The following is a 17519-nucleotide window of genomic DNA, read 5'->3' on the forward strand; positions in this document are numbered from 1 at the left end:
ACAAGTCTTAGGATTTTCCTGCTTGGGACTTGAATCTTCAGATCTTAGCTACCTGATTAGCTAGAATTACAGGCATGAGCCACCAGCCCAACTCCATTTATTTATATTAATGTTCTGAGGAAAGAGTTACATATCCTGTTGTAGATGGTAAAGTCACACTAAAATATTGCTGGGAACAATAAAATATTTGCCATATTCTCTTACTTTGGTCCTATGATTTTTTTTTCTCCTTTTGGGTGAACTCACAGAACTTGGTTAAAACTGAAGCTCTTCTAATTATTAATAATTTCATAGTTATTTGTTGTCTGTGATCTTTTATTATACCATATGTAATATTTAAGATTATAACTGCTATTTTATTTTTAATTATACATATGTAAGTTTTTTGGTGTCTGTCCTAGGGCTTGAACTCAGGTCTAGGGTACTGAGATGAGTCTCATGCACTTTCCTGCCAGAGCTGGCTTTGAACTATGATCCTCAAATCTCAGCCTTTTGGGTAGCTAGGATTACAGGCGTGCACGACTGGTACCTAGCTAGTTTTTATCTTTCCTGGCACTGGAGTTTGCACTCAGGGCCTCACATTTGCTAGTGAAACTGAAAAAAATCCAATATTGGAGTCCTTTGTTGCAATTTTCTGGAAGTCCATCAACACAGGGAGAAGTTAAATGGCAAAGATATATCAAAGAAAAATATTGGCAGAGCTCTGACAAGATGGAAGGGATTCCAAGGGAGGACAGTGCCTGGAGTGCTTTGTATATGAGTCAATAAGGTGTCTGTAGGAGGTAACTACATGATCAAGATCATTGGACACTCTGTGGCCCATATCAGTCCTCAGACCCAATCAGAGGCTCGATGCAGCCTTCACGAGCTCTTCCTGCATTCTTTAGCCCCTCTGACTGGCTGCTGCTGGTGCCATACACCTCAGGTCCAATCAGTTCATTCTTCACATACAAGTCTTCCAGGGCATTGGGCCATGATGTGATGCCCAGAGTCCTACATGTGTGACTGCTCAAGGCCATCGTGATGTGATGTCTAGGGGTGTGCCATGGTGGAGGATGCTGAACCTCTATGGAAGGGGCCTTTGCCTTGATTATCTAGCCAGGTTCTTTTCCTGATTTAACCACAATGGTCATCTACCATTTGAGCCCACCTCCAGTTTGACTTTTTGCTGGTTAATTGGAGATGCAGTCTAGTGGACTTTTTTTGTCCAGGCTAGCACTCTACCGCTCTGAGCAACAGCAACATTCTAGCTTTTTTGGGTGCTTAACTGGAGATAATCTCACGGGCAGCCAGGTGCTGGTGGTTCATGCCTGTAATCCTAGCTACTCAGGAGGCTGAGATCTGAGGATCTGGTTCAAAGCCAGCTCAGGCAGGAACATCCATGAGACTCATTTCTCCAATTAACCACCAGAAAACCAGAAGTGGCACTACAGCTCAAGTGGTAGAGCGTTCACCTTGAGCTGAAGAGCTCAGGGACAGTACCTACGCCCAGAATTCAAGCTCCATAACTGACAAAAAAAAAAAAAAAAAAAGAAAAAAAGAAAAAAAAATGCTTCACAGGGTTTCTAACTTTACAGGGCAATCCTCACAAACTGCAGCCTTCCAGATCTCAACTTCTGCAGTAGCTAGGATTACAAATATGAGCCATTCGTTTCAAGAATATTGCTCTTTATGACTTGGCTGGTAGCTCCTTAAGAACACAATGAACACAATGATGAGCTTGTTTTCCGTAGAGGAAGAACAAATTATACACAGCGAGTGGATACAGAAAATAGATTTTTATTAGTGTAACTGCCAAGTATCTTGATGGGCTTACACATTTTAGTCTCAAGTCTAGCAGGTAAACGACGGAGCCATTCCATTTCAAAAATACATCCAGATTATTGGCAGGTTGTTGGGGAAGGGTAGAATAGAAAACACACTAAAGTTTGGTCAGGCCAATAGAGTGCTGTGTGCCTGCATTTCCAGCTATTCAGGTTAAGGCAGGAGTGGGGCTTGAGGTCAGAAGTTCAAGGCCAGCCAGAGTAAAGCTGAGATCCTATTCAAAGAAGAAAAACAGAAGACACCCAACCAAAATGTGTGGTCAGCACCTGAGGCTGAAGGACTGCATGACTACAGTCCTGGGTGACAGCTCCAGTCCTAACCAGTCTTGAAATTGTTGGGAGGGTTTCCTGTCATCATTGGCTATCATTACCTTGAAAATAAAAACCAGAAACAGAGCTTGTTGCGTTCAAGTCCTATTGCATCTTCTTGTACACAGCACTTCCACATGGGGGTTATTATAAATAAAACTTAAGTGGACCTTAAGTAGGAGTATCTACCATAGTGTTCATTCTGTGCTATTGCCTTTGTAAAGATGAATACTTAACTGATTATAGAAGCTTTCAAGAAAAATAGGTTGGGCCGGGCGCTGGTGGCTCACGCCTGTAATCCTAGCTACTCAGGAGGCTGAGATCTGAGGATCGCGGTTCAAAGCCAGCCCGGGCAAGAAAGACCATGAGACTCCTATCTCCAATAAACCACCAGAAAACCGGAAGTGGCGCTGTAACTCAAGTGGTAGAGCACTCGCCTTGAGCTGAAGAGCTGAGGGACAGCGCCCAGGCCCAGAGTTCAAGCCCCACGACCGACAAAAAAAAAAAAAAAAAAAAAAAAAAAAAAAAAAAAAAAAAGAAAAATAGGTTGGGTACTATGCCACACAGGTGATAAGATTTTTTTAAATTAATTTCATTGTGACACTCTGTATATGCACATAGATCTAGTTTACATATTATGTATATGTTATAGAATGTATTGGTTTCTTTGCCTATGTTAATGGTTTCATTCCCTCCCTCTCTCAGGCACACACACATAACACATTCTTCAGCCTCTTTCATCCCTCTACACATCCCACTGGTTCCTTTCATCTTTCCAAATAGCCCTCTTTAAGCTGCATGTTTCTTTTGTTTTCTAAGTCTACATTCTTCTGGGCACTGATGACTCATACCTGTAATACTAGCTACTCAGGAGGCTGACATAGAATGGCAGCTCACAGCCAGCCCAGGCAGGGAAGTCCATGAGACCCTTATTTTCAATTAACCACCCAAAAGCTTTAGTGGAGCTGTGGCTCAAGTGGAGCACTAGCAAAAAAAAAAAAAAAAAAAAAAAAAAAGCTCAGGAACAGTGCCAGGCCCTGAGTTCAAGTCCCCAGACTAGTATTGACATACACATACATACACATACAGCCAGAAGTGAAGCAGGGGCTCAAGTGGTAGAGCACCCTAGCCTTGCGCAAAAAAGCTCAGGGATAGTACCCAGGCCCTGAGTTCAAGCTCCAGGACACACACAAATTTATATTTGCATACAACTGAAAACATGTAATACTTATCTTTCCTTTTTTTTTTTATTGTCTGTTGGTCTCGGGCCTGAACTCTGGGCCTGGGCGCTGTCCCTCAGCTCTTCAGCTCAAGGCTAGTGCTCTACCACCTGAGTCACAGCTCCACTTCCAGCTTTGTGGTGCCTAACTGGAGATATGAGTCTCACAGCCTTTCCTTTCCAGGCTAGCTTTGAACCATGATCCTCAGATCTCAGCCTCATGGAGAGCTAGGATTACAGATGTGAAGGACCAACACCCGGCTCTTTGTAGTTTTTTGAGGATTCTCCATCCTGATTTCCACAGCGGCTGCACTAATTTATACCCTACCAAGCAGTGTGCAAGGATCCACCCATATACTCCCTCCTGGCCAGCATGGCAGGAGTTTTAAAAAGCAGCTACCCTAAAACCTAGTGGGTAAGCAGATCAGCCACATGATGCATCACCGTCGTTTGGCAGGGGTTGTGAAGAGCACCCCACAAGCTGCTTCTTTCAACAGCTTTAACCATGTCCACTTTCATCTATGCAGGTTAAGTCCCTGGGCCATATTCAACCCCCGCCCCTCACCCTGGTGGCCCCAAGCCCACCTATACCACTACGGGCCCAGCCTCTGCTTTTAAGGCACCGAGTGCACAGCCCACGACAGGCCTGGCTTGGGCTGCCGTGTCGGGGTCCAAAGGGAGTCAATTCGGTTACCAGTGTCTCAGGACATGGGGGTGTCATGCAGGAGTTAGGGCACAGGCTGGAAAGGCATGCCACAGACAGCACCCCCTCACCGTGGTGAGCAGGGGCGCTGGGGGGGACCCTCTGGCCCGGGTCTGCACCCCCCAACCCCGTCCCCACGCAGGATACCCGCTTGGTTTTACAGAAGATCACGGAAGGCGTGGGAGGCGGGTGGGAAGCGAAGGAAGAATCTGGAAGAAGAGGCGGTCAGCAGAGCTCCCCTTTCACCTCAGGCCGCGTTCGTGTTCCAGGGGCGCCCCAACAGTGCGCGTCCGCCGCGGGAAGGGCCCGCGCCGAGGCCACGCTGCTCCTCCGCTCCAGGCCGGCCACCTCCCGAAACCAGACGTCTCCCGAGGGAAATGCCAGTGTCCCCCCAGCCCCCCAGCTCCCCGGGCCGGCGGCGGCCGCGCGTGGACTCCGAGCGCAGGCCCGGGACGCGCCCCGGGCTCCGGTCCGCACCCCGCCGAGGCGCAGCTCCGCGTCGCCGGCGCAGGACCCCGGCCCGGCCGCCTCCCGCGGCGCCGCTCCTCCCTCCCCCCTCCGGCCGGGTCGCGTCAGCGGCCGGAGATTTCAGGCCCGGGCTGCGCGGCGGTCACATCTCCGCCGCCGCCGAGGACGCGCGCCCCGCTTCCCATCGGTTCGCGGCCCTCCCCGCACCCCCGGGCCCGCAGCCCCCGCCTCCCGTCCCCGCCGCCGGCCCCGGACGCCGCGGCCCGCACCTTCCCGCCCAGCCCGCGGCGCGGGGGCCACGCGGGCGCCGGGGCCGGGAGGCGGGGCGGCCCGGCGGCGGAGGCGGGGCGGCGGCCCGGCGCGCAGCCCCTCCCGCTCGTCCTCCCGGCGGCGGCGGCGGCGGCGGCGCGGCCATGGAGGTCTACATCCCGTCCTTCCGCTACGAGGACAGCGACCTGGAGCGGGGATACACGGTAGGCGCGCGCCGCGAGGGCCGCCCGGGGCCCCGCCATCGCGGCCCGCGGCCTCGGGCTCCGGGGGCCCGCAGCGGCCGGGCCGCCGCCGCCGGCCCTGCGTGGGGCTCCCCCCCTCCGGCCTCCTCCCGCGGAGCTCCCCCCCTGGCCTCGGCCCTCCCGGCCTCCCCCCCCCCCGGCCCCGTGCGGTCGTCTAGGAGACGCGCCCCTCCCCGGCGCCGCGGCCTGGGCGCCCCGACCCCCGCGCGGGTCCCTTCGTGTCCCGCCTCCCCCCGCGGGGCCGACGCCGGCCGGGACCGCGGCGCCCCGCCCGCCCCCCTCCGCTCGCCGGAGCCGCTCTCCCGCGCGCCCGGCCTCCCGCACGCCCGCCGCCGCCCCGCCGCGCGGCCCGCCCTCCGCGGGAAGGTGCTCCGCCCCGGGCCGGCGGGCTGGGGTCGCTCTCGCGCGGTTCCCCCAGCTTTTCCCCTTCGCTCCTGCCTCCCGCCATGGCAAACGCGGGGCCCGGCGAGCACCTGCTTCCCACCCGGGCCTGGGCCCGCCCCGCACCGGCGCGGCCGGGGAGGCCGACCTCGGGGACGTCCGCTTCACCTGCTAACACTGCGAGCTCCGGCCTCTCGGCCTGTGGTCTGCGCCGCGGGGCCGTGCGGGGCGGGGCCTGTGCGGGAGGCCGGGCGCGCGCGCTGCACCGCCGCGGGGATCCGTGCGGGAGGCCGGGCGCGCGCGCTGCGCCTCGGGGATCCGTGCGGGGGGGGGGCCGGGCACGCGCTGCGCCGCGGGGATCCGTGCGGGAGGCCGGGCGCGCGCGCTGCGCCTCGGGGATCCGTGCGGGAGGCCGGGCACGCGCGCAGCACCGCGGGGATCCGTGCGGGAGGCTGGGCACGCGCGCAGCACCGCGGGGATCCGTGCGGGAGGCCGGGCGCGCGGGGCACCGCGGGGATCTGTGCGGGAGGCTGGGCGCGCGGGCACGGCACGGCCCCCGGTCACCGTCGGGCGCTCGCCCGCGGCTCTGCTGCTGCGGTTTCCGTTGTGGAAGCGCCGTGGACATCTGCACACTTAGGCTGGGACCGAGCGCGGGAGCATTGCCGTCTGATCGGCAGTTAATTTGCTTACTAGTGCGCATCAGGCGTATTAATGCGGTCAATGCGTGACACTCTTAAGCATCCTTGTCTTAGTATTGCTGTGCGGCTGCGGCAGCCCCAGGGCCCGTCCTTAGCTTTTTAACACTCCTCCCTGCGAGCCGCAGCCTCCCCTGGCCTTCGCTGGCCAAGTGAATCCCAGAGTTTCAAGGACCGTTCTGCTGGGGCTGGCTTTGAACCGCAGTCCTCGGATGCAGATCCGAGCAGCTAGGACTACAGGCGTGTGCCACCAGCGCCCTGCTCTTACTAGAAATCCCACTGGAGAGGGAAGATTTAGAACTTAAATCCGTGGTTAGAAAACACACAAACAGACTAGAGTGTGTATGGGCTTTCCGATGAAGTAGATTGCTTGTTTGAAGTGGGTCGAGGCATGGGGATGGGCGGGGAGCTCTGGTAGTACCCTTATTTATAGAACTCCTCCTCTGGCTGGTAAGTGTGGCCAGATACTCTCCGTCTTTAAAAATAGACACAAACGATCCTCGTGCTAGGGATGTTGGTCAGTGGTCCAGTGTTCGCCGAGTTGGCCTAGTTTGCCAACAGGAAACTCCCCAACACACTGGAACTCATCCAAGGAAACCTAAAGGCTTAGCTGTCTTCCACTCTTCCCGTACCTATCTCCCGGGTATCGCCCCAGGAGCAATCTTTTTGTATTTGAAGAGAAAAACATGTCTGGTGAGGGGGCTTCGTCTTCAGAGAAAAGATCATGTTGGTTGCCATAGTCACAAACAGCAGAAATAAGTTTGGGGTGTGTGTGTGTGTAATAAGTTTGGGGTGTGTGTGTGTGTGTTGGGGGCTTGAACTCATGGCCGGTGATGTCCCTTAGCTTTTTCCACTTTCACTTGAGGCTGGCACTCTGTTACTTCAGCTATACCTCTGCTTCTGGCTTTTCAGTGATTTTGGTGGAAAAAAAAAAGAGTTTCTCTGACTTTTCTGTGTGAGATTGGTTTTGAACCGCAACCCTCAGCTTGCAGACTCTTAAGTAGCTAGGATTCGCTCCTGGGGTGAGCCACCAGGGCCTGGCTTCAGCACTTGTTTAAAATGAGAAGATCTGGGCCCCCCACCCAGAGTTTTCCTGCGACCTGTTGCTAGTGGCTGTGTTTGTGATGAGGCTGAGCTACCACGCATGCCCTTGACAGGACCTTGCCATGTAGTCCAGGCTGGCTTCCAACTCACGATCCTCTGCCTCAGTCTCCCCAGTGCTGGAACTCCTGGGCAGGCGCCCTGAGTACAGTCCCTAGCAGTCCTGTCTCTCCAGCCCCAAGGAAGAATAAAATCACACCCCATTCTAACAAACTCACAGACAGGTATGTTAAGAAGAGGTAAATGAATGGCTGTCTTTCCTATTAAAGATTTTTCTCAGAAAAAGCAGAGGTAGGAGAATGGTGATCTTAAGGACTTCTTTCCCTCTGCTTTGAAAACATTTTTTTTTAATGCTGTACTGGGACTTGAACCCAGAGTCCTGATCTCTAGTTTAGATTTTGCACTCATGGCTGGGGGCTCTACCACTTGAGCTATACCTCTACTTTTATGAAAACGTTTATATATGGGCTGCGAATGTGGCTCAGTGGTAGAATGCTTCCCTAGCATGCATGAAGCCCTGGTTTTGATTCCTCAGTCTTCATCAATAGAAAAAGTCAGAAGTAGTGCAGTGGCTGAAGTGGTAGAGCAAAAGAAGCTCAGGGACAGAGCCCAGGCCCTGAGTTCAAGCCCTAGAACTGGCAAAAAAGAAAAGAAAAAGCATTTTTATATATGGTCAGGCACCTACCAGACTCTGGATTGTCAAACTGGTTTGCCTGTCTGTTGTGGGTAAACTTGCTTCTATGATGAACGCTTGCACGCCCTTTACAAGTTTTCTTTTTCTAAAAAAAAAAATCTGTTGCTCATAGATTGGGAGCCACAATGTTAGGACTGTGATTTATTTTTCCTTCCTGAGTTTGTACAGCAGCAGAGAGATACTTCAGTCCCTTCAAGCGACAGGATTTTATAATGATGCAGCCATGATTCATTCAACAAATATTAACCAAGAGAGTGCCTGCTGGATGTTTATTTTAGGCGCTAGAGAGACAGAGCAGTGGATAATATTACAGCTAAAAAAAATTACCAGAATTGAAACTCACAGTCATACAGTCTCATTCTGCATCGCCTCTCGCTGTGTGGGGTACTGCTGATCAGGTTGGCGGGGTCCCTGCTGAGCGCCAGGTTTGGACTTGATGCCAGGAACCTATGAGGTAAGTGGTCTCTCCTGGTAGAACTTACCAGGAGGGAAAAGCTACAAGTACCTTGCTGCGGGATAGTGATGAAGGAGTCTCAGGCCAAACTACCACCAAAGAGCTCTTCAAATGCAACAAATAAACCTATAGAATCTGTATAGAGATGATAGTGTCCTAGTTGGGAAGCAGGTGTTAACAGTTTATACACTTCGGTGTCAAAAATGCCGGTTAATCTTAGTGATTAAGTTTTTGTACCAAACTAACGAATTCACAGATAGATGGTGGCCCCTGCCTGGAATCCTCACTCCTCTAGAGGCTGAGAGCTGAGCCTGACTCTTTAATGCCAGTTCTATGTGACTCTTTTCCCCAATGAGCCACCCCCCCCCCCCCAAAAAAAAAGCCTCAAGCAGCGTGTGGCTTAAATGGTGGAGTACTTGGCTTTGAGCTGAAACAGCTAAGTGAGACAGAGGGCGAGTCCTAAGTTCAAGCTGGGGTACTGGTATCAGGAAAAAGAAAAGCAAGTTTAAAGTTCAGGCACGGCTCTTCTCCTGCTAGTAGGCCTCTGTCCTAGTGGGAAATGGCAGGAGATGTTCTTGGACTTTTCTGTGTATAACTAGGGCTCACAGTAGTCATTTCCTCACCTTCGCCTTGCCAGTGCTGGGATTACAGGCATGTGGCACTGGTCCTGCAGGTTGTTTGGGATGCTCAAATCTTGCTCTGCCATTCCTCTAGCCATGGACATCTTTCAGTTCTGACCCGGATGAAATCTTCAGCTGACCACTCGCAGAGGGTCTTTGCATAAGTAAGATACCATTGTTTGTCTGGACGTCTGCTGACAGATGAAGACCTTTGCTGTCTTAACACCTCTGTGTAGTTAAAACAACACACCTTTGTACAAGCTTTTTTTTTTTTTTTAATGCCACTTCTACAATTTCTGTAAAACATTAATTAGAAGTGGCACTTTCAGGGCCCCTAAAGTTTTTCTACCTACTGCTATTTCAAAAAGCGCTCCCACACCCTGCTTGTGGTACAGAGGAATGTGTGTGTGTGTGTGTGTGTGTGTGTGTGTGTCTGTGTCTGTGTCTGTGTCTGTGTCTGTGTGTCTGTCTGTGTGTCTGTCTGTCTGTATGATGTATGTATCTATCTACTTGATGCCACCACTCGAGTTTGAACGTAGGGCCTGATGCCCACACGTGCAGTCAAGGCTTTTGCAATCAAGGCTCTACCGCTGAAGCCCCACTCCCGCGTCTGGCTTTGTGTTTGAGAGGGGGAGGTGTGCGTCTCGGAGATTCCTCTGCCCTGGCTAGTTTTGAATCTTGCTCCTCAGATCTGATCCCAGAGCAGCAGGATTCCAGGAGTGAGCCTCGCTGGAATTTTCCGGTAAAGAACGGAATTTTGCTGTTAAATCAGTCACACATTTGCCTCTTCCAGAGCTGAGATGGTGGAGCTGGTGGGAACGGAGAAGGTGGAGTATGCTCCCAGCCAGGGTTTGCCCACGTCCAGGCATGCTCCCAGTGGGCCTGGGTGCACTCAGCCCTGGGTCCTCAGCCCTGCCCAGCCCTGAGCCCTGCCCGGCCCAGAGCCCTGCCCGGCCCTGAGCCCTGCCCGGCCTGGTGAGCTGGGCTCTGTGGAGTGGCTGGGAGAGGAAGGGGAAGGGGGGGCGGGTCAAGGAATGCTGACTTTGAAATCTGACCCTCATTTTGCTAGCTTATGGGTTTTAGAAAGAGGAAATGCACAGCAAAAACCTCATCTCTCCTCTTAGGGAAAAGGCATTTTATATATACTTACACACACACACACACACACACACACACGAAAAACTATTTTTTTTTTTGGCAGGTAGAACTTACTATATAGCCTGAGAAGGCCTCAACTTCAATTCTGAGTGCTAGGATTGGAGGCTTATACCATGCATTCAGGCGAAAAGAAAATTTGGTGTGTGTGTGTGTGTGTGTGTGTGTGTGTGTGTGTGTGTGTGTGTGTGTGTGTGTGTGTGTGTGTGTGTGTGTGTGTGTGTGTGTGTGTGTGTACTTCAGGGCCTCTTGCTTAGCTTTGTTGTTGTTGTTGTTGTTGGTTGATTGGTTGTGAGGCTTGAACTCTGGGCCTGGACGCGGCCCCTCAGCGCCTCAGCTCAAGGCTAGCCCTTTAGCACTTGAGCCATAGCTCCACTTGCAGTTTTTTGAGTGGTCCATTGGAGATAAGAGTCTCACAGACTTTCCTGCCTGGTCTGGCTTTGAACTGTAGTCCTCAGATCTCAGCCTCCTGAGTAGCTAGGATTACAGGCCAGCACCTGGCTTGCTTAGCTTTTTCACTTAAGGCTGTTAAGCTAGCATTTGAGCCACACCTCCACTTCTGGCTGATTAACTGGAGATAAGAGTCTCTAAGACTTTTCTGTCCTGGCTGGATTCCAACCTCTATCCTCAGATTTCAGCTTCTGAGTAGCTAGGCTTTACAGGTGTGAACCTTCCACTCTTCCTCAGTTAAAGGTGACTTCTAGCCCGGGCCTAGTGACTCACACCTGTAATCCCAGCTACTCAGATCCTCAGATCTGAGGATCATGGCTCTAACCAGCCATGGCAGGAAAGTCTGTGAGACTCTCATCTCCAGCTAACCATCAAAAAGCCAAGCTTTGAACACAAAAACTCAGGGACAGTGACGTGCCCAGCCTCCTCCCCCCACCCCCCCACCCACCCAGTTCAAGCTTCTCTGCGTGTCTGCCTGTCTGCCCACCAGCCTGCCTGCATTCCTTCCTTCCTTCCTTCCTTCCTTCCTTCCTTCCTTCCTTCCTTCCTTCCTTCCTTCCTTCCCTCCCTCCTTCCTTCCCTCCCTCCTTCCTTCCCTCCTTCCTTCCTTCCCGCCTTCCTTCTTTCCTTCCTGAATTTAGGAGAGGACACTGTAAAAAATGAGACAGACTTCAGTATTAGCGCTCAGTATTAGCTTCTGTGTGCTTTCTCGGTGGTTGGCTTGGAAGTGTGCTTGCTTGAGAGGCCGTGGAATACTGCCTGTCCTGGTTCTCTGCGGCGCCTGGTGCAGCGGGGTGGGGGAGGCTGGGCCGCTCTGGGGCCGGCATCTTGTGTTGAAGCAGGAGATGAGCTGGGGGATGGGAGGAGCAGGGATTGGAGGGGTGACTCAGAGGAGCCTTCTAGTCCGGAGGACTCAGACCTTGGTCAGTGAGGTTTTAAGGAAGGAAGTAACGTGATTAGCTTTGCGTTGAGAAAGTTGGCTATCTCTGTCAGTTTCGCCTACCAGGACAAAAATACTCTCCACGGGGTAGTTTCTAAATAACAGAAGTTCCTTGTTCCCAAACTCCTGGACTGGGAAGGCCAGGAATCTTTCTACTTGTTTGTTTTTTGCTTTTGTAGTCCCTGAACCTCGATCCTCAGCTCTCAGCCCCTGGAGCAGGCGGGATTACAGGCGTGCGCTACCTGTCCAGGTTCCTTGGCAGTCACCTTCCACAGCTCACCTTCACACACCATCACTTTAGAGTTCAGATTCCAACCTTGTGACCTCGGAGGCCACCTGCAGCCTGGCGGTGGAGAGACATTTGCAGACTAGCGGCTTGGCGGGGATGGGACCTAAGCCAAGGCTTTGGCTTCGCACGGCGCAGTCACCAAACAAGCAGAGGTGGGCCTGTCCTTTGTGAACCGGCTGGGGTTTGGTGGCAGCTGTCTGATCTTGAGGTGTAGAGTAGACTGAAGTCTGGGCGAGGAGTTGGGCGAGGTGTAGAGTAGACTGAAGTCTGGGCGAGGAGTTGGGCTCAGGGTGGCCATTCAGCATACGATTGGTGACGTCTAGGGGTATGGGTATGATTCTCTGCTGATTTAAGAATTAAAAGGCAGGAGAAGGTTTAAAACAGTGAACACGCTCACTTGAAAATGCATAGTCAGTCCCTAGAGGGTGCTCCAGGGGACTGTGGTATTGGGGCTCCTGCCATGTCTCTGAGCTTTGTGTTGACTGCTTGATGACTTGTGCAGATGCTATTCTAGCTCTTTCCACTGGGAAAGAGAATTATGGGAAAAGGGTCATGGTGAGCCATACGTTATCAGCCGTGTGTCATGTCCACCATTTTGTATCCCTATCTACTTAGCACTTACCCATTCTTGCTCTCAGACGAAAAACATGGGGTGTGAGAGGAGAGAGGAAGAGCTGAGGGAAAAGGTCAGAATTATTTTTTGTGTGCGTGTGTGCGTGTGCAGGTGCTTGTGCTTGAACTCATGGTTTGAGCACGGACCCGTAGCTTTCTCTTCTTAAGGCTGGTGCTCTACCACGTGAGCCACAGCTCCACTTCTGGCGTTTCGGTGGTTCGTTGGAGATAAGAGTTTTTGCAAACTCTCCTGCTCAGGTTGGCAGGTCTTCAGCTCTGATCTTCAGATCGCCGCCTCCTGAGTACTGGGATTACAAGCATGAGCAACTGCTCCCCAGCAAGCCCCAAAACCTCTGTGAGCCAACTAGTCCCAGCGCAGCATAGATAGCAGGGACCTCATGCATGTGAGGCTTAAGAATAAGAGTGGGGGGCTACATGGGTCTTGGGCTGGAGTGTGGCTTAGTGGTAGAGTGGATCTTAACGCACTGGATTAGACAACTACTTCTAATTTCACATACATTACTAGTAGCCTGCTGCCAATAATCCTCGCTATTCAGGAGCTGGAGATAAGGAGGGTCCCAGTTCTAGGTCAACCCAGGCAAAAAGTCTGTCTTCAACAGGAAAAAAACAAAAACAAAATGGACAGATGGCGCTTGCCTGGTGTCCCTGTCCCTGTTAGGAGTCCGTGGGGGGTATTGGAGTCTAGGCCAGCCTGAGGCAAAAAGAGAGTGTCTATCTCCAGAAGAACCTGGCAAAAAATAGCCAGAGCTGTGAGTAAAGTGGCAAAGTGTCTGCTTATTAGCCAACATGAGAGGCCACGAGTTCAGAGCCCAGTATTGCAAGAAAACAAAACCGGAAATAGATCAACAACTATGCATCACCCAAAGAGCTGCGATCCTGCGAAGTTTCATCTTTCACAAAGGTGCCTAACCCTCCACTGATGTTCTCCCGAAGTCCTGACAGAACAGCCCGAGTTTCTTGGTGTTCCTGACGGGCGATGCACCCTCGCAGCCCGGCCTTCGCTTCCCTCCTTCCTCGCTTCCCACTTTTTCAAGTGGGAATTAACCTTTGTGATTTTAGCATTTGGCGTTTTAACTTTTGGGGGTTGTGGGTTTGGGGATTTGGTTTTTTTTTTCCAGTCCTGGGCTTGAACTCAGGGCCTGGGCACTGTCCCTGAGCTTCTTTTGCTCAAGGTTAGTGCTCTTTCACTTGAGCCACGCGCCACTTCCAGCTTTTTCTGTGTATGTGGTGCTGAGGAATTGAACCCAGGGCTTCATGCATGCGAAGCAAACGCTCTATCACTAAGTCACCTTCCCAGCTGGGATTATGATTTTTGCCTCCAAGTGTTGAGGTGTTTTGGGGTTTCAGCATTTGAGTTGTGGCACCGGGGGCTCGTCTCTGGGGGTTTTGATGGGCGCGGGCGGCTGATGCCAACACGTTCTCTTGGTCCCGGGCTCTGCCAGGTGCAGGTGCTCAGTGGATAGACGTTGCACAAGACCCCTCCCTACGCAAGGCAGCTTTGCACCTGTGTGACCACACGTGGCGACACATGCAGGAGTCCATGCTGTTTCCACTGTTTTTTGGATCAAAATGCCGAATTGGGCAGCATTCTGGGTCTCTTCAGTATGTACAGTACTCTTAGTTCATTCAGCAGCTCTCATTTAAAAAACTTTTGCAGTATTTCAAAGCCAATCTGAGGCATGATATAAATATTTTTCTATGATCTCTGACAGGTAATAACCCCGCTCCTTCCCCATGGCACTAGGGATCGAACCCAAGGCCTCACATGTGTTGGCCAGTACTCTGTTACTGACTTTTAACCTTCACCCTGTATTCAAATTTTACTTTGCCCAGCCTGGTGTTGAACTTACAATCTTTCTGCCATGCCCTCTTGAGTAGCTGGGATTATAGGCATGAACCACTGTGTCAGGCTAAACTATGTATTCATTCATCCATGTCTCCATCCATTTATGACACAGAGTCTCATTGTGCAAACGAGGCTGGCCTGGAACGTGTGCGCTTTCTGCCTCAGCCTCCTGAGTGCAGGGAAGACAGGATGCACACCACTCCTGGAAGAAAGTTTAAACAATACCAAAATGTAAATATTACTGTAATTGGAAGTATCTTAATATCAACGAATTCCCAGTCTTTATACAATTGCAGTTTAAACAGTGACGTACATTTTATTATTAGTAAGGTGTATATACATACATATATGTATATGTATAGATAGTTGTTTTGTCAGTTGTGGGGCTTGAACTCAGGGCCTAGGCACCGTCTCTGAGCTCTTTTGCTCAAGACTAGCACCCCACCACGTTGAGCCACAGTTGCATTTCCGTTTTTCTGATGAGTAATTGGAGATCAGTGTCTCACAGAAATTTCCTGCCCAGGCTGGCTTTGAACTACGATCCTCAGATCTCAGCCTCCTGAGTAGCCAGGATTCCAGGCGTGAGCCACTGTGCCCAGCCAGCAGCGTATAATGTTGACAGTGAGGCTGACAGGCTGAGGGGCCTGGCCTGGCCCCTGCAGAAAGAGCATCAGTTGTTTTCAAGCTTGGAGTAACTTCGACCTAGAGACAGAATAACAGTGTTGTTGTTGTACTGCAACATTCAGAGGAAGAGAAGAATCATCTTCCTTCACATTCTGTTAGCAGTCATTTTCTCAGACAGTCCTGTGGCCAACAGCATTCTCTATACTGATTGGTGGAGGCTCAGGCCAATCATCACAGCCAGGAGACTAGGAGGACTCTGAAGCCCGGACAGGGTCATGCCATGCCTGCCACCCAACCCTACAGGCATTCAGTGGGAGAAGGGCAGACGGTGCCACTGGGCCGCAGTGCCCACAACAATGCCCTTCAGTCCTCCAGTGCAACTATGTGTCAGGAGAGAGATCTTTGTATAATGGGGCAGTAGCTGGCGCAGAGCCTCGTCCATGATAAACGCTCAGCAGAAGCACACATGAGATATTTGTTGGTTGAATTCATCAAACATGTGACACATGTTCCTTACCCCCAAGGATTAAAAAAGTAGAGAGAGAGGCTAAGAAAGAAGTTCTTAACAAACTTAGAATGATTGCTACATTTATTTCAGAACCAAATTAGTGCTGCTGGTGTTGCTTAGTGGTAGAGCACTTACCTAGTGTGCATGGAGTCCTAGATTTCATGGCTAGCACAGCACAAATAAAAAGCAAGTGCAGTGGCTCATACCTGTAATCCTAGCTACTCAAGAGGCTTAGATCTGAGGATCATGGTTTGAAGCCAGCCTGGGTAGGAAAGTCTGTGGAACTGTAGCTCAAGTGGCAGAGCATTCGCCTTGAGTTAAAAATAAAGATCAGGGACAGCACTCGGGCTCTCTGTTCAAACCCCAGGACAGCACAAAAAAAATTAATTAAATAGGTGCAAGAGGAGGAAATTTTATAATAGGGTCTTTAGAAAATGGCAGTTGCAAGTTTCTTTTTTTCTTTCTTTCCTTCTTTTTTTTTTTTTTTTTTGCCAGTCCTGTGGCTTGAACTCAGGGCCTTGGTACTGTCCCTGAGCTGCTTTTGCTCAAGGCTAGCACTCTACCATTTGAGCCACAGTGCCATTTCTGCCTTTTTCTACTTATATGGTACTGAGGAATTGAACCCAGGGCTTCATGCATGCTAGCTAAGCAAGCATTCTACCACTAAGCCACATTCACAGCCCCTGCAAGTTTATTTTCACTGAGCCTGAAATCTTTCCTTTTTTATGTATTGGGAGGATCACTCATTCCCCGGGTGTGTGTGTGTGTGTGTGTGTGTGTGTGTGTGTGTGTGTGTGTGTGTGTGTGTGTGTGTGTGTGTGTGTGTGTGTGTGTGTGTGTGTGTGTGTGTGTGTGTGTGTGTGTGTGTGTGTGTGTGTGTGTGTGTACACCTTGTTTGCTTAGGACTGCATGGTTACCAATTGGTGGCTTTTGGTTTTTGTTTTGGTGCCAATACTGGGACTTGAATTCAGGTCCTGAGCACTGCTCTTTAGCGTTTTTTTCCTCAAAGCTAGCACTCGGCCACTGGGATCCCACCCCCATTTCTGGCTTTTTGCTGGCTCATTGAAGATAAGAGTTTCACAGACTTTTCTGTCTAGGCTGCCTCCAAACCAAGATCCTCAAATCATAGCCACCTGATCAGTTAGGATTATAGGTGAGAACAAATCTTTCTACAGTTTTCCTTGCTGTACCGGTAGTATTGATTGCAGGTAGTGTGTCGCTGGAGCAAGCATCGTGTGTGTATTTGATTCTACCAGCTAGGGTCACATTGCTGGCGAGGGGATTGTGCTGGCTTCCGTCCCTGGCAGCTTCCGGGGGAGCTTGCCAGCCCAATGCGTGTCGTGCTGTGGGACTCCTGCCGATCTGATAGGTGAGTGTCACATCTCAACTTGGTTCTTACTGATCGTACAGATTTGAATTATGTGGGGGTTTTTGTTGTTTTGTTTTTGGTACTGGTTCTGGGGCTTGAGCTCAGGGCCTGGGCGCTGACCTCAAGCTTTTTTTGTTCAAGGCTTGTAGCTTTTCCACTGGAGCCACAGCTCCATTTCTAGCTTTTAGCTGGTTAATTCGAGGTAAGAGCCTCATGGACTTTTCCGCCTGGGCAGGCTTCAAAGTTTGATCCTCAGATCCTGAGAAGGCAGGGCTACAGGCACGAGCCACTCTGGCCATAAGACAGTTTTATTTTTTTTTGGTCTGGTCGTGAGACCTGAACTCTGGGCCTGGGCGCTGTCCCTCAGCTCTTCAGCTCAAGGCTAGCGCTCTACCACTTGAGCCACAGCGCCACTTCCTGCTTTTTTCTTTTTGCTTATGTGGCGCTGAGGAATCGAACCCAGGGCCTCAGGCATGCAAGGCAAGCGCTCTACCACTGAGCCACCTTCCTAGCCCCTATAAGACAGTTTTAAACATCAGCCATCTCATTAGAGTTGCTGAGGTTCTATTAAAGCAGTATGCAGCGTGGCACAGAGAAGCAAAGCATCCCATTAAAAGAGAAGCAGTCCCTTGTTGGCTAACTGAAATCGTTTCAGCCTGGCTCATTCGTCTACCTGTGGAAGGTAGCGCTGGGGGAAACTCTTGACTACTGGATGGGAACTGCACT

The 17519-nt window shown here is 51.3% G+C and overlaps 1 protein-coding gene across 2 annotated transcripts in view; it reads left to right on the forward strand.

Moving 5' to 3' along the window:
• Window positions 1-4906: 4906 nt before the first annotated feature.
• LOC138818234 (sorting nexin-24) overlaps window positions 4907-17519 on the forward strand; it is a 100240-nt gene continuing 87627 nt past the window's right edge. Inside the window, exon 1 of one of the 2 annotated variants that reach the window (XM_070009254.1) lies at window positions 4907-4995. In XM_070009254.1, coding sequence (XP_069865355.1) covers window positions 4936-4995 — 60 coding nt within the window. In that variant the 5' untranslated portion in view covers window positions 4907-4935. Of the gene's footprint in view, window positions 4996-8246; window positions 8360-17519 lie in introns of those variants that run through there. The other variant, XM_070009255.1, reaches the window with a different exon arrangement.

Source organism: Dipodomys merriami, unplaced genomic scaffold (assembly GCF_024711535.1).
Source record: "Dipodomys merriami isolate MVZ:Mamm:240054 unplaced genomic scaffold, mDipMer1.0.p SCAF_72, whole genome shotgun sequence".
Classification (NCBI taxonomy): Eukaryota; Metazoa; Chordata; class Mammalia; order Rodentia; family Heteromyidae; genus Dipodomys; species Dipodomys merriami.